Raw genomic sequence first — 24,309 nt, forward strand, 5'->3', positions numbered from 1 at the left:
TTCTTAGATTACAAATGATTTAATATAATTATTTTGTCAGATACATAATTTAATATACTAAATTATAACAAAATGGAACTGAAATGGATGGTAGAAATATCTAAAAACGTAAATAAAAGCTTCAAAATGAAGTGAAATCATTTGATTTTAAAAATTAGATATACTCAGAATTTAATTATGAATTAGTAAACAAAATAATCAATGTTGTTAACTCTGAACTTTCACATATTTGCAATGAAGTTAAGCAAGTTTTAAGTAATTAATTAAGTGAGCACTGCAAAAGGGGTCTAAAAATAATGCGTTTTGACAAGCGCATAAAAGCTTCGACCTTATCAATTTGCTCGGTTCGCATTCGTTATTTTTAATCCGTTGGTCATGGCCAACAGAGATGCATTTTGCCACCGAAGTGTTGTTGGTGGGGCCAAATTAATGTGAACCCTGACACCAGCCTGAAGGCAGCTGAAGGCTAAAATGCAAACAACAACAAAAGTAAAAGGAAAAGGAAAAATACTAAAAGTTAATTTAAATTGACTTTGATGTGAGCAAAGCATAAGCAAATACCTACCACTAAATGCAATATATACGAGTACGAAAGGAAAAAGGATATAAAACGAAAATTGCAGAGAGTTTAATGTGAGGTCTCTCTCGCCTCTGTCGCAATTTTAAATGCCAACTGCCAACTGCCATTTGCCGACCTTGGCGATAAATTAACGTGTTGCCTACTTAGCGGCGCAAACAATGGAAATTACTTTTGCTTTGGCAAAAAAAAGGGAGAAAGGTGCGTGGGTCCAAAGTCAAAGTCAAGCGACAATTCTAGATTAATGACTGTGTTAGCTCGGTGCTATAAATGTGACATAATTTCACTGTTGACCCCCATAAATCACACAATGATCGACGCAAATGAATAACCGACAAACCCTTTTCGACAATTGGCAACTTAAAGATGGAAACTCGTAAGAAATGTGTTTGAATATCAAGTGCAATTTTTTGTTTTTTTGAGGGTTCACTTATCTAAAACCGATTACCGCAGTCTAGATAATTAATCAACGACTAATGACTGTGAATGTCTTAATGTTTCCTCAAGCGATGCGGCTTAATGGCAAACCATTAAAATCCAGTCAAGCTCTCATTTTGCATTCAAATGCCGGAATATAATTCCCCCCCCACATAAAGCTGTAATAAACAGATTTCTTGACATGTGTCTGACAGCTGTTAGCCACTCATTGCTTTCCGTTAACAGCTTTCAATTTCATTTTATAGAATTTTTTCCCTCTTTTTATACCCGCTACTCATAGGGTAGAAGGGTATTATAACTTTGTGCCGGCAGGAAATGTATGTAACATGTAGAAGGAGGCATCTCTGACCCTATAAAGTATATATATTCTTGATCAGCGTCAACAGCCGAGACGATCTAGCCATGTCCGTCTGTCCGTCCGTCCGTATGAAACACTGAATCTCAAAGACTATAAGAGATAGAGCTATAATTTTTTTTTCGACAGCTTTTTTTATATTTGCACGCAGATTAAGTTTGTTTCAAATTTTTGCCACGCCCACTTCCGCCCCCGCAAATCAAAAAAATCTAATAACAAGCGTAATTTTAAAGCTAGAGTTGCGAATTTTTGTATATACAATAGTAATTATTGTAGTTATGATTCCTGAAAACTTGGTTGCCATCGAAGTTATTAAAGAAATACTTTTGTATGGGCGAAATCGTCTACTTACTAGGGGTCTTAGTTGCTTTGGCTGACAATCTGGTATATTGTGCCGTCTATGGTATATTTTGAATGCGGTAATATCACTATAACAAATGTACCGTTCGGTATTTTTAGCATTTTTGCAGTAGATTTGATATATTTTGAGAAAAATCCCGTAAAATATATTTCTTTTATTCAAAATGAGTAGCGGGTATCTCACAGTCGAGTACACTCGACTGTGACTTTCTTACTTGTTTTTTTTTAATCAAAATGCAAAAATGTTATTGGGCAGGGGGTAGGTAAAAGAAAAAAATGTTATAATAAAGGAAATGCATTCAGTCGTTGGGAAAAGCCAATTAGGATTTGATAAATCTGTGCATGTGCACATCAATAAATAAAATTGTTCATCGAATTGATTCGTTTGATAAATGTTGACGGCTGTTTTTCGCCGCTCCTCGTCGCACGTCGCGATTCATTCAACTGCGTTAAATGCGTCGTACATCATTTATTTTTTTTTTAATTTTCAGTTTTTTTTTTTTGTTGTACTTCTTTCGCTACTTTTATTTTTAAAGCAATTTAAAAATGTTCAATCCTCATGTCAAGGGCTTGTAAATGAGGCTGAATAAATGCTTCAGCATCAGCATCACCCTTTGGGATTCCTGGCTTTCAGACGCATTTCGCACAAAGTCAACTTTTGATATATATATATACATATATATATGGTACATATATGGCTAATGATGTTGACAGCATGCCAGCGCAACAGAAAAAATGAAATAAGAGTGAAATGAACTTAAAATGAAAATGAAAAAAAAGTAACCGTTGTTGCTAACAATGGCGTCCTTGTCGCTCAAGTTGACTTTTGATGCCGCTGTGGGCTGTGGGCTGTGTGCTCAACAATGGGCGTGGCAATTGATGCAAGCTCATACATGAGCTTATTGCAATTGTTGCGGTTGCAACGCCCACGACAAGTGGATTATACAATACTTATGCACGACTGCACGACGCTATTGCAGTTAATAGCAGTTAAGCTATCGATCGATTTCTCGATTTCTCGATAAACCAATCGAGTGAAGAATGTGTTCGAAAAGCTTCAAGAGTTGGCTAATTTATCGATGCCAGGAATTTTAATATTTCATTATTACCTGAGCTAATTTAACAACTTTATATACTCAAATGACTTCAACTAATTTACAAATGCATAAATCTACAGCAAGTCAGTTTAATAATGAGTGGCTGCAAGAACAATCGATAGATGGCGCCACTCATCAAACGCAGCGACTTGCTGAACAACTGAAACATTCTTGAAAAGCTTAAATAAATGGCTAATTTATATCTAGTATAACAAGTACAAAATTACTTAACGTAAATCAAGTAATGAGTGGCGCCATCTATCATTCTTTCGGTATCACAACACTGTGCAAGAACAACCTATAGATGGCGCCACTCTGTAAACGAATCGACTTGATGTATTTCTGCTTGCTGCTGATTTATGTTTAGCTGGTATTTCATCAAATGACTTGGCACTTTTTAGTCGTTCATATTTTTTAAGATGTTGTTACATTTTGCAACAGAGCATTGGGAGACGAAAAACTTCTATAACATATTGATCATAACTCTTTTACTATTATTTAATATTATCTATTATCAACTCACAATAACGTGTTGATAGTAAAACAAACCTTCAATAATTTATCGATAATTACACATTCCTGTATAACTAGCTTAATCTCTTCCCAACGAGCCACTAAATCATGTAGTTTCCAGCTGAAACGATTCATTAGAATGCGAAATTTTGTAAATTTATTACTTCAGTTTAGTATTAAATTTGAAACGCATGCAAGTGGAAACGCTGCGATATTTCAATTTGAAATTCATTAATGCAAATTTCAATCAAAAACAGAAATAAAAACACAAAAACAAAAGCAAAACTGATTAGATAGTTTCTTCTTTGTGGCTAAAGTAATTAGAAAGTCACGCGATTGGCGACAGTCACTATCAGCAGGGGGCGTGGCAGTCGGCAGTGGGCAAAAAGAGGAAGTAAACATGGTCGCATCTTTAGTTCAACTGTTGTTGTTGGTGTTGGTGTTGCAAGTTGCAAGTTGCACAATGTGGCATTGGCAACGTTGTTGCGCATGCAAATTGATTTTGCTGTTGGCCCTGCCATTGATTTTAAGAATGGCCAACACAAAGTAAGCAAAGCAAATGTGCTTTTCCAACTATCGAACTAAATAAATCCAATGCGTAATTGAAGAAAGTCTGTGGAGAGTGAAATGGAAATTGATTTGGATTTGCATGCGACTTATGTAACTGAAATGTTTTGCAAGCTCCGTCGTCGTTTCCATTCATTATCATCTTCAATTACATTGAGTGGCACATCTTTGGCTTTTTGGTGTCCAAAATCAGTCATTGATTTTATTTGATATTCAAATGTTGTCGAATTATTATTGCAACCTTCGAAGTTCTTCTCTATTATTAAAACCGAATTTGCATCTGACTCTCAGATAAAGTCTCACATTTAACACTCTCGATGGCTGTTCATTATTTATAGAACTTTCGAGTTAACATTTCCACATTTCTCAGTCAGTCAGTCAGTCAGTCAGCTCGTCAATCGGTCATCATTAACACACAAGCCAACCACATACCAAAATTCAATAAATTAATGAGCCATGGTGAAGTGTGTTTTGGATTTTGGCCAAATCAATTAGCACTGCCAAGCTGTGATTTCACTGCTGCCCTTTTGCCATCCTTTCAAGGTGAAAGTTCACACTTCATAGTTTTCCAGTTTGCACTTAATTATGCAGCTTGTTACTGCCACCGAACTTAACAAAAAAAAAACGACGAAAAACTAAAATACGAATTAAAAAAATCCTTGGCAAAAAAGAAAACACAAAATATGAAAAGCTGGGAGTACAACAAAAAAAAAAAGAGACAGATCCACAGCTGGTAGCCGAAAAATATTATTATATACATACATATGAGTTTTTTGCTTTTTTTTTTGTTTTGTTTTGCAATGGATTCCTTTTTTTTTTTGGCACACACTGTGCCCAAGGCCGCAAGCTGCCTGTAAACTGAGCGAGAGACAGAGAGGAGAGGAGGGAAGGAGGCAACTGACGAGGTCGAGGGCGTGTGCCGCTTGCCGCTTGCCTCTTGTGAGCTGAGTTGAGTTGGGTTGAAGTTGTGGGCACTGCAACTGTTGTCTGGCTGCTACATGTTGCGCTCTCAAGAGTGAGAGCAGAGAGTGGGCAGAGACGATGAGGACGAAGTTGCAAGTAACTTTTGTGATGTGTTGAGCGTGTGGCATGTGGCATGTGGCAAAGAGACACACTCTCTAGCATATGCCACACCAATGTTTGCAGCTTACCGCCAGCTACAGTTCAGGTTCCACTTCAAGTCACAGTCAGCGGGTTAAGTGCAATGTGTAGCTATGTTAGCTCCTCCCATCTTGTTCTTCCCGTTGACACTTTCGACCGCAAATCGTTAAACATTAAAAGAAAAATTTCTATATTTAAATGAGCCTATTTTGGTATGATTTCAGCACTTCTGTAAAGTGTCCTAAAGTTTCCGTAAATAACTGCATATTTCACTGCCTCATTTATTGATTAGATTTGTTTTGTATTTACTTTTAAAACTTCTAGATCCATTTTATCTGTCTCACTTTTTCAAACTTTTTAATAAAATAAGTAAGAAAACTACAGTCGAGTGTGCTTGGCTGTGAGATAATCGCTAGCCGCTTTCAATAAAACCATATTCTAGAATTATACCAAATTAATATACCAGCAGCACTAAAATATACCAAATGGTATATTTGGTATATCGGTATATCATATTCTGAATATACAAGAGAGTACAAAATGTCCCATATTTGGTATATTAATACAGTATATTATAAATATACCACAGAGTGCAAAATATATCATATATAATATACAGCTATTATATGACATATATACCAAATATACCATATTGCCAGACAAAGCAACTCAGACCCGTTGGCAGTAGCTGGTTTTTGTTTTTTTGCCATTCAAAAGTATTTCTTAAATATCTTCTACAGATATTCTGCTATCTATCCTCATTTTTTCTTACAATATTGTTTTATATGTGTATAAAAACTTTTTGTGGTTTTGTTGCTCATTTTTTTTGTTCATTATGAAGCTAAAATGACAGTTATTGTATCTTACAAATTATAAGAAAAATGTTTTTCGAAATATTATTCAAATATTTGTGTGCTTAATAGGCAAATAATATGTTTTTTAAGCTCAGATTATATGTTTTCTTCGCTATGAACATTATTTGTTAGTTGTCAAATTACAAAGAACATTCATAAATACATTCATAGATACATCTCTTACATTAGTTCAATGCTCTATGTTATTAGCTTTTTTTGTCTTCAAGAATACACAAATTGGCGTTAAAATTAAATGTATTTATTTAGATAAAATTAAAATTGTGCCAGCAACAAAGTTTTTGCTAATTAGAAATTAAACATTATACACAATAAATAAAACAGCTCTCAATGAATAAAAAAGAATCATTTCCATTTCCACAAAATGGAAAAAAAAAGTTGTTAGTTAGCTGTCGATATTGTTTGTTCCCCAAGCGCCGCAAAGTATGCAGCAACTTTCTAGAGCAAAACGTAAAAAAGAAAATCGATTTGCGAAAGCAATTCGAGTGCACTTTGAGTTTCAGCAAACAAAACAAAATTCGTGCAAACGCAATGTGAATTTGAAATTGTGTGTGATCAACAAGATTTTGTGTTCCTTCAAATACAGCTAAAAAAAAAACCAAAACCAAACCAAACCAAATCAAAAACAAAAGAGAAAACAAAAACCAACGAAATTCCCAACGCGCAGCAGGATGTCTGGCAACGCCAGTAGCGATAGCAATGGGGCAACTCCCGCACAACAGCAACAACAACAGCAACCGCCACCGCAGTATATAATCACAACGCCAAGCGAAGTCGATGCGGACGAGGTGCGTTCGATGGGCGACTTGGAGTTGAGTTCGCCCGGCGATGACAGCGTCTTTGGCACGATCTCAGAGCAGCAACAGTTGCTGCAACAGCAGACAAAGCTAACACACACGCAGAAATACAGCCAGACATCGAGCACAAGCACAAGCAGCAGCAGCAGCAGCAAGCTTGCCACACGCTCCTATTCGGTCACCAGCAGCAGCAGCAGCAGCGCCGGTGGCGGCATCAACTTGCAGCAGCAGCAGCTGCAGCAGCAGCAGCATCAGCAACAAATACAACAACAGACACAGACACAGACACAGCAGGTGCAACAGCAACAGAAGATCATGTCGAGCAGCACACGCAGCCAGAGTCTGCAGTCGAGTGCGATTGTCAGCGAGCAAAGTGGCCACATGCTGAGCACAGCGGCTGCGTTGGCCCAACAGCTGAAGGCGCAATCGTCGACATCGATCATCAGCAGCAGCAGCAGCACCACACGCTATATGAGCTCAACGAGCAGCACAGCACAGCAGCAACTGCAGCTGCAGGGGGCAGCGGGAGCAGCAACGGGAGCAACCACAACATCGAGCAGCACTGTAACGGGCAGCAAGTCAAAGTTTCAGAGTTTCTTGCAACAGCCGGAGGCACACGGCGGCTTCTTGAATGCCCATCAGAAGCATGTGCGGCAATTTGTGCGCTCCACATCGGCACACTCGGAGGCGGCGGCCAGCATGACACCGGTGAGCGGTGCAAGGCCGGAGAAATGCATACGCAGCGCCTCCACACAGATCGATGATGCTTCGGCTGCCAGCGGTGATGTGAACGAGGGCAGCAGCGGCATCGGCAGCGGCAGCATGCAACTGTCGATGTCCAAGCTGGGACTGCAGCAGTCCTCCTCCATACTCATCTCCAAATCGGCCGAAACCATCGAGATGAAGAGCAGCTCAACATCGGCCGGCATGCGCACCCAGCTGACCCTCAGCGGTGGCTTCCTGGCACCGCCCAATCGCAAAATCACCATCCTCAGTCCCATCCATGCCCCGCCCGGTCTCCACGACATACTCAAGCGTGCCGGACGCTCGCCGCTCTCGCCGCGCATCAGTTTCCCCGGCAGCGAAACGGATCTCTTTGGGTGAGTTATTTACACAATCCCAAAAAACTCGACAATTTCCATCATTTTTTTTTTGATGCCACAAAATCAGGCATCGAAGCACGTAAGAAAGCGACGGTTGCTATCCCTTTTTGAATAACAGTAAAATAGTGTGGTATTATTTTTAAAATATACCAAATTAATAAAAATATACTGAATGCTATTTTTGGTATATTTATATAGTAATACATTCCAAACATACTAAAATAATATATCATAAAAATACTGAAGTATACCGAAGGATATATTTAGTATATTCAAAATATACAGAATTAATATACCACCAAAAATACTTAAATATACCAAAGGATATATTTGGTATAATTATATACTACTTTATTTAAAATATACCAAAATAGTATACCATAAACATACTAATATATACAAAGGCTATATTTGGTATATTGATATATTACTACGTTCAAAATATACCAAGTTAAAACATACCACCAAAAATTCTAAAATATACCAATGTATATATTTGATATATTATATTTATATAGTACTATATTCAATATATACCAAAATAATAGACCATAAACATACTAATATATACCGAGGGCTATATTTGGTATATTGATATATTACTACGATCAAAATATACCGAATTAACATACCACCAAAAATTCTAAAATATACCGAAGGCCGTATTTGGTATATCGACATAGTAGACATAGTCAAATGTTTACAGTTTGCTCTAACATTTATCAAATGTCTTTCTAGTAACGTAGTGAATGAATATACAAAGAAAACAAAACTAAGATTTTTAACATGCATAAATTAGAACAGATGATACAGACTTTTGAAGTTGGAGTTACATATGTCTTGGATTCAAATTATATTTACTTTTTCACACATATGTACATTTATAGATACAATGTTGAAGGGAGAAAACTTAGTAATCAAATTTTAGAAAATTTAAATTCACATACATTAAAAAAGTTTGACAACATTCTAAAGATATTTCAGTAATTCACATATGTATTTTATTGTTATTTATATTAATTGAAATATTTTTCAGCCCTAATTACAAATTATATTAAATTCTTTAAAAGCACTATAAAAATCCATTAAAGATTTGTATAATATAGGAAAATGTGCACTTTCCAAATTATTATTTAATTAATTTAATAATTTGATTCTGCTGCACAATAGGAATTTTCTGCAGATACTTCAATCAATCGATAAAATATTCTGATTAAGTTTCAAGCATTCAACTAGGGATAATTTGTTATCACTTGGCATTCAATTTCTTGGTCTTGCAAATTATTTTAATTCACTCAAAAATTCACGTTCTCCAATAAAACAAAAGTTTGCAAATCTCATGTGAAATTTGGAGCAACAGTTGGGAAAAATAATTGTGTTTTGTTTTTCTATATAAATTCACTCATTCACTTTAACTTTCGTATATAGAATACAGTTTGATATATAATATAATATAATATGTATATATATTTGTGTAGAATTTATATTTGAGAACCGAAATGAAAAGTTTTCAGCAAAACTATGTCTTTAGATTGTCGCAAGCTATCAAAATGATTGCATTTTGATTGAGGCACTTATAAAAAACTTTTATATAGAGTCGAAGATTTTGCCAACAAGAAGTTGCAAATTGTCGTTTTCCAAATTTAACACTTCATCAGTTGCAAAGCTAAAACAAATTAAAGCGGGGGGATAATAAAAATCAACAAGAGCAACGACAATCTTTTGATTAAGAACATTGTGTAGCTGTTGCTGTTGCTGTCGTAGTTGTTGCCGCTGCCTTGACGCCAACGGCTAATGAGCTTGTTTATATCCTCGGTCCAAGCTCCTTTTTTGTTCTTTTTTTTTTTTGTTGTTTGTGCTGTGCACGTTTTGTGTTAGCATCTGCGTTTATATGCGTGTCCGGAATTTGTCAGCTCAAAATGCTCATCTTATTGTTAATTGCTGTTGTTGGTGCATATCGCGTATACGCTCCGTGTGCGCTGCGAATGTCATGTCACTCGCAGTTCGACAGTCGCCACAGTTGTCATCGAGCTCTTATTTTTCCCCCAGTTCATGCTGTCTCGCTCTATCTTTCTCTGTCAATCTCTCTCTCTCTTTATTTCTGCCTAACTGTGTCGTTGTCAAAATGCCAAAATTCTTTGTCATAGTCGTATAATTAAATTTAAATGTTTTCGTTTCGAGGCCTGGCAACGACAGCGTCAGACCAACAGATAAGGTTAGACAGCGAGAGTATGAGAGAGAGAGAGAGTGTGAGAGAGAAGGAGAGGAAGAGGGAGGAGGAAGCATCAGAGAATAGTGGCAAAAGCTGGGGCAGAATGTGTAGCGACATTTATATTAATAACAGCAGCCAAGCTGTTAAATTTTTAATGAACCAGTCAAAGCAACAACAACAAAAACAACAACAACATTGATGAAAGCGACAGCTGAAAATTGCCAGCGCACGTTAACAATTATTGAAATTATCCTCCAGGATCCCATCTGATAAATAATCGTACTTATCATAATTGAAAAGCCAACAAAAAAAAAAAACAAACATAAAAATAAATGCGCAAAATCAACAACAACTTAAAGTTACTCTGCATTCGAATTCGTTAAATTTTTAAACTACTTAAAAACGGCAAATAATTAAAAAATATATATTTTCAAATTTCCATATCTCATAAATAAATGTATTTTTTGATTTATTATAATCCTCATAATAATATAATCATAAGTAATGAAGAGTAAATTCTTTAAATTTCAATTAAATGCGAATCGCTTTAAACGATTTAAGCAATTCTTTAAACTACTTAAATAACTGCAAATAGTTAAAAAGAAATATATATATTTTTTCAAATTTCTTTATAAATAAATATATTTTTGGGTCAATATCAATCATAAGTTACACAAACAAATTCCTCTTTACTTTAAATTTCAATTAAAAGCGAATAGCTTTAAACGATTTAAACAATTCTTTAAAAAAATAGAAATATATACTTTCAAATTTCTATGATTCATAAATTAATATATTTTTGGGTCAGTATCAGTCATTAGTTACGCTGAGCTATTTCTCTTTATGTCGAATTTCAATTAAATGCGAATCGCTTTAAGCGAAGCGAAAATCGAATCGACAACTTGAATTTTCTGGCCAGATAACCGTAATTATACAGCTGTCAGTTTTCAGCTGTACGTCGTCTTAATTCAATTGGATTGCATTGAATTCAGTTAAGAGAGAGAGAGAAAAAGAAAGAGAGAGAGAGAGAGAGAGAGAGAGAGAGAGAACTCAACACACACAGATCAACGGAGTTTAAACACACTTTTTGTGCATTTCTCACATGTTTGCACAATTTCATTTCATTTTACATTTGTTTTGTTGTTATTGTTGTTGTTTCGTTTATTTTTTACTGCTGCTGCTGTTGTTATTTATTGGCAGTGTGCAAATTAATTCTCATTATAAATAGAAAATGAGCGCTGAAATTTAATATATGTATATTATGAACATATGAACATTTCGCTACCCTTAATCCCAGAACAATAAACCATGTCAACAACGTGTAGTTTGGCTGACTGGCTAATACCCTGGATTATTGCGTTGACTTTTTGTTTAAAACAAAGAAAAATCTGCGCAGCAAACATAAATTTAGTAATTAACTTTAAATCGAACTGATTACCAAACTCATCTAATTAAAGTGGAAATTTTTTTCTGCATTCCAGATAAATTTATGGAATTAGTTTCCACGATTATTATATTGTATATTCAAATGAGTTTAGGATTAACAACAAAAACTTAATTATTTAGTTGTATTCATTGTACACTTTGTCAATCATTACTTCAACTAAGCGAAGAAGAATATGCTTCATAAATATTATCAGCTGACAAAGTAAGCTGCTGGTAATTATTTGGTACACAAAGTAAAGCTGCAGCTGCTGAAAAAATGAGCTGGATTTCAAAGTGCCTTAAAACTTTGAAGACCATCTCTAGATTTGTCATTTGCAAGGTTTTCAGTTTTTGTTAAATTAAATTTGCTTAATTTGCAGTCGAGTGTGCTCGACTCTGAGATCTAATTTCAATAAAACCATATTCAGGAAAATATACTGTATTATACGGTATGAAAATTTTGGCATATTGATATAGAACTGCATTCAAAATATACCATAGCGTAATAAAAATATCAGTATATTTCAATATTCCAAAATTTCGTTTGATATTCGGTTTTCTTTGATTTCCGGGGAGCGAAAGTGGGCGTGGCAGAAATTTAAAACAAACTTGATCTGCGTGCAAGAAATAAAAAGTGCTGTCGAATAAATTATATCTCTATCTCTTATAGTTTCTGAGATCTAAGTGTTCATACAAACGGACAGACAGACAGACGGATATGACTATATGTCTCGGCTGTTGATGCTGATCAAGAATATATATAATTTGTGCGATGCATATGACTCCTTTTGCATGTTACCCTTTTACCGAGGCAAACAAAAAATCACTTTCTAGAGTTCACCGATTTAAATGACCTAACTTAAATATATTACTTTGTATTATTTTAAATTTTACAAATGTAATATTTTTTTTAATTTTACAATTTACAAATTTTCTTAATTTTTTAAATTTTTTTCGATTTTTTAAATTTTCATATTTCACAAATTTTCTTTAATATTTTTTAACGTACGTATTTTACAAATATTATCTTTTTTTCCTTATTGACTTTACCTTCTCATTGCGCTTTTTTCTGTGTGTTTCGAGTTAGATCAAAGATATTTTTTGCATTTCTTGACGTTTTTATAATTTGCTTTATTGAAATTAAGTGACATCAAATGCACTTCGCAATCTGCCAGGAAAATATGAAAATATGTTGAAAAAGAAACGAAGAAGAAAAGAGAATAAGTTTTCGCTTTAGCTTTAGCTTTTATTTCCCCATCGGCTGTTTTTTGGCTTGTGTCTAAGCACTTGGATTGGACAAGATAAATGACAGGTTGTTTTCTTCGTTTTTTTTTTATTATTTTTGATATTAATTGACTGTCCAAAACTTTTTGCATGTTGCCTAGCTGCCTGGCTGGCTGGCTGGCTGGCTCAACAACAGAACTGTCAATTGATGTCAGTGGTCGCGAACAGTCGCAAGCCGGAAGGCGAAACAATTAACAAAGTTATCAGTTGCATCAGTTGCTATAGAGAGAGAGAGAGAGAGAGAGAGAGGCCAACAAGTGCACATGTTAATTAATAATGAACAGAGCACAGAGCACTAAGAGAACAGACAACAACACAACATAACTGAACCCCGTTCGATGTTCGACTGCCTTGTTAAGTCAAACACACACACACACACACATATACACATAGAGATTGCGGCAGATTTGTTAAATGGAATGTTGAGCTTAACTATGCGGCTGCCTTTAAATTGCCGCTGTGCTCCCCAGAGCAACAACTCATTCGCTGGCTGAGAAAGGGAAGTAAGGAAAGCTACAGTCGAGTGTGCTCGACTGTGAGATACCCGCTATACCTATTAAGAATGAAAAGAAGGCAGTGCGGTATTAATTTTAAAATATACCAAATTAATAAACCATAAAATAATAAAATATACCAAAGGATACATTTAGTAAATTGATATAATACTGCATTCAAAGTATACCAACTAAGCTATGCGGTATTATTCATAAAATATACCAAAATAATATACCACAAGGTACTAAAATATACTAAAATATACATTTGGTATATTGATAGAGAGCTGCATTCAAATTATACCAACTCCGAAATGCAGTATTATTCTTAAAATATACCAAATTAATATATATCTAAAATACTAAAATATACCTAAGGCAATATTTGGTATATTGATAAAGAGCTGTGTTCAAAATATACCAGCTAGAAAGGCGGTAAAATATACCAAATTAATATACCTAAAATACTAAAATATACCTAAGGCAACATTTGGTATATTGATAGAGAACTGCGTTTAAAATATACCAGCTATGCTATGCAGTATTATTATTAAAATATACCTCAAAAATACTTAAAATATATCAAAGGCTACGTTTGGTATATTGATATAGTACTACTTTCAAAAAATATCAGCTAAGCAATGTGATATTATTTTCAAAATACACCGAATCAATATACCGCAAAAATACTTTAAATATACCAACGACTAGAGTTGATTTACACTGCTAAAATACTACATTACAAAATACAACAGCTTAGCAATGTGGTATTAGTCTCAAAATATATCAAATAAATATACCGCAAAAATACTAAGAAATATACATGTACTATATATGAAATAAACTTGATCTGCACGCAGTCTCTTACAGTCTGAGATCTAGATAAATATACTTTATAAGGTCGAAGATGCGTCCTTCTATCAAAGTTAAAATACCCTTCCACCCTATGGGGAGCGGGTATAAAAAGGAGAGGAGATTGCAGCCAAAGCTAACGCTTCGAGTGTACACATAAATCTCTTAAAGCTAAGGGCTCAACTTTTTTTCTCTGTGCTGTTTTTTTGTTTTCGTTTTTTGCTTTATGTATGCGTGACTTATCTTTACAGTTTATTTATTATTTAAAACATAACAGACGGCAACAAACAAAAAAAAAAAGAATACAAGAAAAAAGCTAAAAATTATGCTAGAGGGCTGAGTCAATGAGGCAACTTCACCTCGAGGGGATGCCAAGGGGCGCCTAGGGAGAGTCAGAGGCAAAAAAAAATACTTGACTTCCACTTTCGACTTGGACTCCATTTATATGTGTCCAAATATTTTGCAAAGGCAACGACACCGACGACGACGACGGCAATTCTAATGCTAAATTAAACTGAGCAGCTGAAGGCGTTTTTCGGCAGCCCGATTAGAGGCCAAGCGGAAGCTGCTTGCCCCATGCCCCATGCCACACTCGACTCGGTTACAAAACCCAGCAAACTGTGCAAGATCCAATGACAAACAGGCCAAAATGAAACCCGCAGCCAGCAGCAACACAACACAAGACAACAAAACAACAAAAACAAAGGAATAAACACAAAATGTGGCACAAACTCAAGATATGCGGGCAGAAAAGAGCGAAGAAGGAGGGTGGAAGCTAGGAAGGGATGAGAAACCCTTTTAAGACATTTAGCAAAAACAAAATTTGTTTACATGCCGACGCAGTGCGCGTGCCTTTGTTTGCATATTAAATTCGCGTTGCATACTTTTTTTTATTTTCCTTCTTTTTTTTTTGGTTTTTGGGTGATAATGAAGGCATTTTTGCGCGAATGACTTTGGCGGGTGGCAAAGCGGTTGGCAAATGGTCTCAAGGTGCCGGCAAAAGCTGTGAAAAAGGTCTTCCACAACATAATATGTGTGTGTGTGTGTGTGTGCGTGCGTGCGTCGCCTCAATTAACTGACAAAACGCCGACGACGACGACGACATCGAGTCGTATACTTAATAAGCGAGCAGCGAGCTGCGAACAGAGTTAACCGGAAATCTCGCATATAAAACATAGCACTTGGGTTTTTGGCCTGCATCTCGAATAACTTGCGCAAACATCGCAAAAGTCCTTAAACACAACACACACACACACACAACAACAACAACAACAGCGAAAACAGAAAGGAAATGAAAGATTTGCGCTGAGAAAAAGCGAAATAAATTTTCATTTGCGTGGGTCGCCGATTAAATCTAATTGCACAACAAATAAATTTATGGCTTCAATGACCGTTTTCTATGGATAAATACACACATATATATACATATATGTTTTATGTATATATGAACAAATTTCTGTATATGGGAATTTGTAGGTAAAAAAAGCTAAAGCAATTCTTAAATAAACTTGAAATTGAAAAATTAGCTCACACATTAATTTCAATCCAAAAAAATATATAAATTCAACAAATTTTGATATACGGTTAATTTTGTATCCATCTATCTATCTATTTATCTAACTATCTATCTATCTATCTATCTATCTATCTATCTATCTATCTATCTATCTATCTATCTATCTATCTATCTATCTATCTATCTATCTATCTAACTATCTATCTATCTAGCTTAATATCTATCTATCTCTGCTATTTAAAGTGACAAAGAAAACTATAACAAAACATTTTCTTATTTCGAGTAAAGATGAATCGTAAAGCTCATAAATTAGAGCTAACAGTGATTTTGGAATTATTGTTCTGTTTCAACATCAATTATAAAAATGAATGAGTTCATACAAAAAACATAAAATGAAAGAATTTACATATTTTATTGTAAAACTGAAAGAGTTCCTACAATCAATTTTATCCTTTAATATAGTTCTATAAGAATAACATTTAATTATTTTAAAAATGGTTTCAGTTCATATATTTTTAATTCTAAATAGTGTAGCATGCGAGAAATTCCGCTAAATATATAATATCAAAATTTAATGAATGACTTATTATGCAATATTTGGTCAATGAAACTTTTATAAAAGTGATGCAGCATTAAACAATTTTGCAGATCTGTGAATGCTGTTAAAGTTTTCAACTAATTATGTTGCATACGTTGATGGAAAATCGCCTTCGAATTGAATTGTTTGCAATAAATAACTCGAGAATGTTTGCCAAATTGAAATGCTGACATTTTGCGAATGCCAAAGAGTCAAAAAGAGTGCTTTACAAGAAGGCGTCAGCATTGGCATTTGCATTGTGTGAATCTGTTTGAAATGCAGGTGTTGAAAACTTAGAACACCTGCTGTCAATTACACTTGACAAACTGACCATATTACACACACATACACACACACACATCTTTTGGCACATCCTTTGTCACATCCTTCGTACATCATCCTTGGAATGCCGCAGGCGAAACAAAAACTACAGTAAACACACTTTAGCAAACAAATCAAACATGGGCAATTATTGTAATCAATGTAATTGCTGAACAAATAAATGATTTGACCATTTTCATTATAGTGAATAACTTGAGTTCAGTGTCAAGTGAAGTTATTTGTCTATTTGCACGCGCACGAAATTTCCAGTTTTTGTGCACTGCATTTTCTTTAGTTTATTCTCCAAAAAGATAAAAGAGCAAATAACTTCGAGTCGCCTTTGAACTTCAAAGGAACAAAAGCAAATATTAAATAATAATTTCAATGTGCGCAGCAAAACTTTCAAACAATACAACAAATTTAAAATTTAAAGTGAGCAAAATTCGAATTAAAAAAAAAAACGAAATATAAAATTTGCTGCGTCATTAAAAAGCAACAAAAAAAGCCGTGTTAATTGGCTCTTAACGCAAAACTGTTAATTAGCACATAATGCAACATAAGTGCTCTGCTCGTCTTGTCGGATGGAGATGGGGATGAACAACAGCCACACAAAATAAGAGTGTGAGTGCGTATACTTAATATTAAGCATACGCCACGTGTCACAGAAACGAGTGCCTTGATAAGGATAAGCAGCGGGGATAATCTCAAACGACTGAAGAGTCAGAGTGAAAGAAAAAAGTGAGTGAAAGCAAAGAAGAAAGAGAAAGAGAGAGGGTGACAGAGAGAGAGAGAGAGAGAGCTCAAAGCAAAGCCGCCGCAAAGTATGCAACGCTTTGCTTGCAGCACGTGCAGCAGGCAGGCAAACAAAACCAAGAAGACCTTCAATAAAATTCGACGCAAAGAAAAAAGCATAAATCAGCAAAAAAAAAAAAAAAAGTGAGAAAAAGTGAAATGCTCTTCGCTTTCGCTTTTTACCTGTGCACAACATTTTTGAAGGCTCTCGGACTCGAGCTTGAAAATGCTGCGTTCGATTTGCGTCAACAGTGAAGAGATAGGAGAGGGGTGAGGACTGCAGGGGGAGTGGTGACGGATGAGTGGGCTGTTCGTGCTGAGCAGCTTATTTGTTTGCTTTGCTTTAATGCACATTAGGGTGCCGTTCAATTAAAAACTCTAAGCTAAGCAGATTTCCTTTTGCTCTTCCACTTTTTGTTGTTTTTTTTTGGAAACGTGTTGAAAAACGCATTACAAAACTTTCACCAAAGCTTTTCACCCCACACAAAAGCTCTGGCTTAGCGCGGACATTGTTCGGAAAGCTTTTTGCGAGGGTAAAAAGCGACAAAACTTGCAACAAAAGTTCAACACAAAAAGCTCGAAAAGCTGGCAAAACACTCACTGAGCTTTCTGTTGCTGATGGTCAGGAATTTATTGGAAAGCTTTGGCAAATATAATTAGCGTGTGCCAAATGAGAAATGGAAATTAAATAACGAAAATTCCAAATAATTGGAATTTAAAGCTTTAATATGTTAAAATTGATGCAATTGTATTGCTGTTGAAAGCAAAATGGGAAATGTGGAGGGCAAAAAAAAAGGAATACATCTTAAAACACGCCACGAATTATGTTTTATAAAATGTGCAAAACATTAAACTAATAAATGAGAGCTTCCATTCGAAATATGAATATATTATAAACTATTTATAAAAATCCTTAAATATATATCAATATTTATTAAAGAAATAACAAAAGTTGGAAATTTCATTAAATTTAAATATAAAATGTATAGAAATTGATATTTATTCAATAAGTGTGTATTTAAGTCTGAAATTGCATTTAAAAAATACAAATATAATATGCTGATGAAATTTATTTTTCTTTTGATTTAGTTTTCTTTTTAAATTCGAGTTTATTACACATTAAATATAATATACAAATTTTGAAAAGGGAAATTTAGTCTGAAAACTGAAACTTAAATTTCATTAAATTATATTGGACTTAATATTGCAATGGAATTCGAAATTCAAATTATTGATTTAGTCAATTTTTAATTTTTTTTATTTTAAATTTTTTTTTAATTTCATATTTGTGAAACATAAAATTTAAACATACAATATTTATTTGTTGAATATAACACAATTTAATAAAAATTCATTTATTTCGAATTTCATAATTAAGCATTAAATTCAAATAAAATATTTAATGCATGAAATTTCAGACTTATTTATTAATTAAAGTTATTTTATGCAGCACAGCTCTCAATAATGTCATTTAATGTTTTTTGCATAGAATTAGTTTCTAATTAATTGCTTTAAAAGTTGACAACAAAGTGCATTTTCCAGTTGCGCATTTTGTTGTTTAAAAACTGCTTTCAGACTCCATTAGTTGTCGTCAAATATTGAAATCAAAGTGCGTCAAAAACTTTCGAACTCAATTATGGTAACATTAAATATAATTATTGAATAATTGATCAATTAAAGCTGCTCTTTAAAAATTCTTTCAAACATAGAATAATTGATAAATTAAAGTTTGCTCTTAATACTAAATTCGAATTCGACTAATTTGAAAACGTTTTCTTCTTCTTTTTCATCCTCGTTTTAGGTAAGTGAAAGTCCTTGATTTTGAGCGGATGTTTTTTTTTGGTGTGCACTCTTCTCGTGGGATGTCCTGACATTTTATCCTGTGGTAAGCTGTCAAATGAGCTAAAAACAAAACTGAAGAGAAAACCAATTTGATCAGAAGGGAAAGATTTCTTTTTTTGGGTTTTGTGGATGGAAGTATATTTTGGCATGGCTAAAAATGTGTCTAACGATGATGATGGGCAGCCATTATACATAAATAACAATCAATAAGCTAACTTAGTGCGTGCCAGTTTAAAACGTTGCGTATACGCAACGCAACTGGTTGCCTCGATGGAGGGTCGAGGGTAGCAAAGGGCGGGGGAAGGGGGGATGAACTTGCCCACCTGAAGGCAACCGGAAAAACAATCAGCAACACGTTGAACCTTGGCATTTTTCTCGCTTTTTTTATGATTAACTTTAGGGGCGTTGTTTGCAGCTGCTGCTGCTGCAGCTGCTTGTTGACTTGCCACGCCTATTGCCACCGCCCAACGCCCAACGCCCATTGCTGTAGGCATGGCCAAGAGCGTGAGGCAACACAAAGACAGCAACAACAACAACAACTGCAAAACAGTTGAAGATGCAACAAAAAACAAATATTGTAATAAAAGAGAACGAAAAGGAAAAAGAAAAAAAATGAAATGAAAATTGTACTTTAAAAACGCATGCAATTTGTTGGCTCGCAGCCACGCCCACCCAGGGGGCGGCAAACTGCAGTGGCGTTCACTCTCTTGCTATGGCCATGGCCATGTGTGTGTGTGTGAATGTGTGTGTGTGTGTGTGTGTGTGTGTGTGTGTGTGTGTGTGTAGGGCAGACAAACACACAGCGGGCAAGCAAATCTCAAACGAAAACAGAGTTCAAAGCACAGGAAATTGAACGCATTAAAAAATGTGAAAAACGAGCTGGCACTATTTGTGTAAGTGCAAAGCAACGACTTGGCGAATACCCTGCACAAAAATAAACTACCATAAAAAGTTGAAAAAATAATAAGAATAAAAATAAAAATAATGATAATAGTAATGATTATAATAATAATAATAATAATAATAATAATAATAATAATAATAATAATAATAATAATAATAATAATAATAATAATAATAATAATAATAATAATAATAATAATAATAATAATAATAATAATAATAATAATAATAATAATAATAATAATAATATATAATAATATATATATATATATAATAATAATAATATATATATAATAATAATAATAATATAATATATATATAATATAATATATATATAATATATATATATATAATAATAATAGTAAAAAATGAATACGGTTCCATTATTACTAAAATAATTAAACAAACACAAAAACTTAAAAAAAAGTACCTTACTTTTTGCCAAAAATTGAAAGTGTCCTAAATACAAAAACAATATTAAACATAAAAAAGAATTATTACTAAAATAATCTAAGAAAATTCTAAAGGAATATAAATATTCAATTACTACTAAAATAATTCAAACATAAAAAAGTAACTTTAAATTTACAATTTTTGCCGAAATACTAAATTACGAAAAAAAAACATAAAAATATATTATATTTATATACAATTATTACTAAAATGCACAAAGTAAATAACTCAAAAATAAAAATTTACTAGAAGAGCAGGCGTAAAATAAAAATATACATATAAATACATATAAATATAAATACAAAAAAAAAATACAATATAAAAAATATATCAGATTTACTAGAAATGATGACTAAAGTAATCAAAAAAAATAGCTAATATATAAACCCCTACAGGGTATTTGCTAGTTGAGCATGCGCGAACATCGTCGCCATTTAATTACACAACCAGTTGCTATGAACTTTGACAATGGTATCCATAGGATTAAATAGCGAAAAAAAAAGCACAGAAATATATATAAAATAAAGTCATAGCGAAAAAAAATTTAAATACAATAAAAATTAAATAAAATGTTAAATAAAGAAAATTATGCAATTAATAACAAAGAGTAAATAAATATGCACAATATTTAATAAAAAGAAATGTGGAAAAAATATACAAATTGGTTAAAAGATAAAAACCAAAATAAAAAAAAAATAACAACTTCACTCTTTTGACATTACAATGTTGATAAACAATAATTAAAGACCACAAAGCGAGTATCTTGTGAATATCAATAAAATGCAATTAATTAATAATGCAGCGCAATAATTTAATTGATTTACATTAATGCGCCATACAAATATTTTTGCATTGTGGTCGGCGCGAAAATATGTGCAAAGAGCAACAAAAGTATCTCGAACTCGAATGAAATGTATCTTTTGCTGCAGGCGAAAAAAAAGAAGAAGAAAAGTTCCACACACCAAATTTGGCAGTCGAAATAAAAACTGAATACGAATGTTCATTGTTGTTGTTGTTGTAGAGTCTGCATCTGTATCTCGTATCTCGTATCTCGTATCTCGTAGGTTGTGTGTATCTGTAAAGCGTCTTGTCTCTTGGGTGCCATTTGCCATTCATTATTTTGCTGAGTTGCTGTTGCTTTTGCTGTGGTCATTATGTGATTTGCTGTTGTTGTTTTTTGATTTTACATTTCGCATTTCACATTTTGTTGGAGCACAAAGCACAGCATGAAGCAAAAGCAGAGACAGAAACAAAAAAAAAAAGTAGAGTAAACAATTTCTAATAAAAACTTGCTGAATTCTGAAATACAAATGAAACGTGTTTTCCACTTATCAATTAAACGTTTCAATTGTTTAATCTTTTCATCTATAGATCGAGTTAATAAATGCAACAAAATCTCAAACAATTTTATTGACAACAACGTAATTTTGAAATGCAAATTTTTGCATATCTTGCAACGAAAATCGAAACATTTAAAATGAATTATTTTATTGGAAATGACTTTTAAAATATTGCTCAGCTTAAATTATCTTTTTTTTATATAGAAATGTAAAATTTAAACTTTTAAATCATGTGCAAAAATGTAGGAAGAGTCTTTGAAGTCACAAAAATACTTAAAACAAATTAAAACTTTTGAATTACAGTTTTCATTGCTTATGTTGCAATTCTTTCTGATTATAATATGATACAAAAATTCGAATTTGTACTTAAAATCATGTGAAGTGATATTTTTGGACTTGTCTTAATTTCTCAAATATTATAAATTAATTACAGTTGTATAATAGAAATTCAACTTACTTTTTGATTTTAGAAAATATGTAAACTAGTATAATTTTGGACCTTTATGGTATATTTGGAGTGTAGTACTTCATCGATATACCAAATATGGGTTTTGGTATATTTTAGTATTTTTACAGTATAATAATTTGGTATATTTTTGGAATAATACCGCACTTGATTGCATTTGTATAATAGAAAGTTCAACTTATTATTATTATTATTTTATTGCAGTTAGTATTTTATTATTTTAGTATTTTTGCAGTATATTGATTTGGTATATTTTTGGAATAATACCGCACTTGATTATATTCTTATAATAGAAAGTTAAACTTAATTTTATTGCAGTTGATTTTGATATTCTAAAATAAAAAAGTAAATAAATGGAATTTGCTTTTCTGATCTCTATAAAGCCACGAATTTAGAATGATATAAATATTTGTTGATATAAATTATTGTTGAAATCGTTTTTATTGAAATTAGTTCAAATATTATTATACAATGCTTATTTTTAATTAAAATTTGCTATAATAATTGAAAATGAGGTTTATTTTGAAAATGCATCGAAAGACTTTCCTATGTGAAGATCAACATTATTAAGGAATTTGTTGGCACTTTTTGGGGCAACACTTCGGTGCTTAGTTGGTTTCATGCTTAGATCGGTTTATGCTAAATATGTCAGAGGTCAAGCATAACTGAAACGCAGCTGCAACCAAGAAAGAGAGAGAGGGAGGGAGAGAGGGAACAACAAATATCAGCGCATGCAATTGCCTCATCGTTGTTGTTGTTGTTGTTGTTGTTGGCGGCAGCAATTTTCATTTCATGACTTTGGCTGATGGATAACTCTCGACCTGGCGAAACAAGCGCCACATAATTGCAAAGCGAAAGCGAGAGAGAGAGAGTGGGAAAGGGAAAGAGAGGGAAGAGCGGGCGTTGCTTTCTTATTGCGTTTGCTTGCCAAAGAAAATTCCAAACTTTACTGTAAACGCACCTGAGAAGCAACAGCAGCAGCAACAGCTCAAGAGCCAATAACGAAATTCATGCTCGCGGGTCAGTCACGTGAGAGAAGCAAGGGGGGAGGGGGGAAGGTCATAAGGTTAGGTTACCCAAAAGTGACGCCCGACACTTAACTGTGAATGACAGAAGCAGCAGCAGCTGGCAGCTGACAACTTGCAACTCGCAACTCGCAACTGGCTGTGGCAACAAAGTGGAAAGTAGGGAAAGTGGAAAACGCTCCAGAAGTAATCTTGTAATCAAAATTGCCTAATTACACTCTGCAACACAAATGTTGCTATCGAGTTCTCTGTGGTTCCTATATATACTATAAACATTTCAATAATCAACTTTTTTTACATTTGTTAAAAGCAAAGAGTCTTAAGAGAGAGAAACAAGAAATAAAAGAGCAAATCAATTGATTTTATTTTATTTTTTAATTTCTATCACGAATACGACCAAATTTGTATAGCATACTTTTTTGCATAGTATATAAGAATTAACAATTCATGCAATTCGAATCTTCTCAAATTCGTAAATTTTTCTATATAACAATTTTCAACTTCCCCGAAGTTAATGAAAAAAGAATAGTTTTCAGCGAGTTGTTAGAACTGTGTTGGGAATTAATAAATTCATTAAAAATATAACAATCAATAATCATATTATTAAATTATAACATATATCATTAAAAATATAACAATCAATAATCATATTCTTGAATATACACAATTCTTAAATTGTAGAATATATATTTCAATATGAATGTGAAATATATATTTATATTTTACATTATATCGTTAGTATTACTATTATAGTAATGTGATGTATTCATTCTGTAAATTATTTGTTGATAATCATTATTGCAAATTTGCATTCACGATCGAAGGCTTCATGGGGTTCATTATTTTGTAGTGGAGTGTTAGCGAAGACAACAACCTGGAGCGAACAGCAGAAGCAGCAGCAGTAGCAATGGCAATGGCGACGTCAACGTCGGCAGCGCCCGTCACTTGACCCAGCTTAGGCGGATCCATAACAAATGCAAATTCAACTAAGCAGCAAAAAGTTTTGCTTGGACATTGGTGAAGCGAA

General features: G+C 33.6%; 2 protein-coding genes across 2 annotated transcripts in view; both read left to right on the top strand.

Moving 5' to 3' along the window:
- The window catches only part of LOC133848098 (cAMP-specific 3',5'-cyclic phosphodiesterase-like), a 150,640-nt gene that overhangs the window by 50,929 nt on the left and 75,402 nt on the right, over positions 1-24,309 (top strand).
- LOC133848100 (cAMP-specific 3',5'-cyclic phosphodiesterase-like) lies at positions 6,475-19,326 on the top strand. Its single transcript, XM_062283491.1, has 2 exons — positions 6,475-7,777; positions 19,055-19,326. The coding sequence occupies exons 1-2, from the start codon at positions 6,552-6,554 to the stop codon at positions 19,056-19,058; spliced, it is 1,230 nt and encodes a 409-aa protein (XP_062139475.1). The 5' UTR covers positions 6,475-6,551; the 3' UTR covers positions 19,059-19,326.

This window comes from Drosophila sulfurigaster, chromosome X (assembly GCF_023558435.1).
Source record: "Drosophila sulfurigaster albostrigata strain 15112-1811.04 chromosome X, ASM2355843v2, whole genome shotgun sequence".
NCBI classification, from domain to species: Eukaryota; Metazoa; Arthropoda; class Insecta; order Diptera; family Drosophilidae; genus Drosophila; species Drosophila sulfurigaster.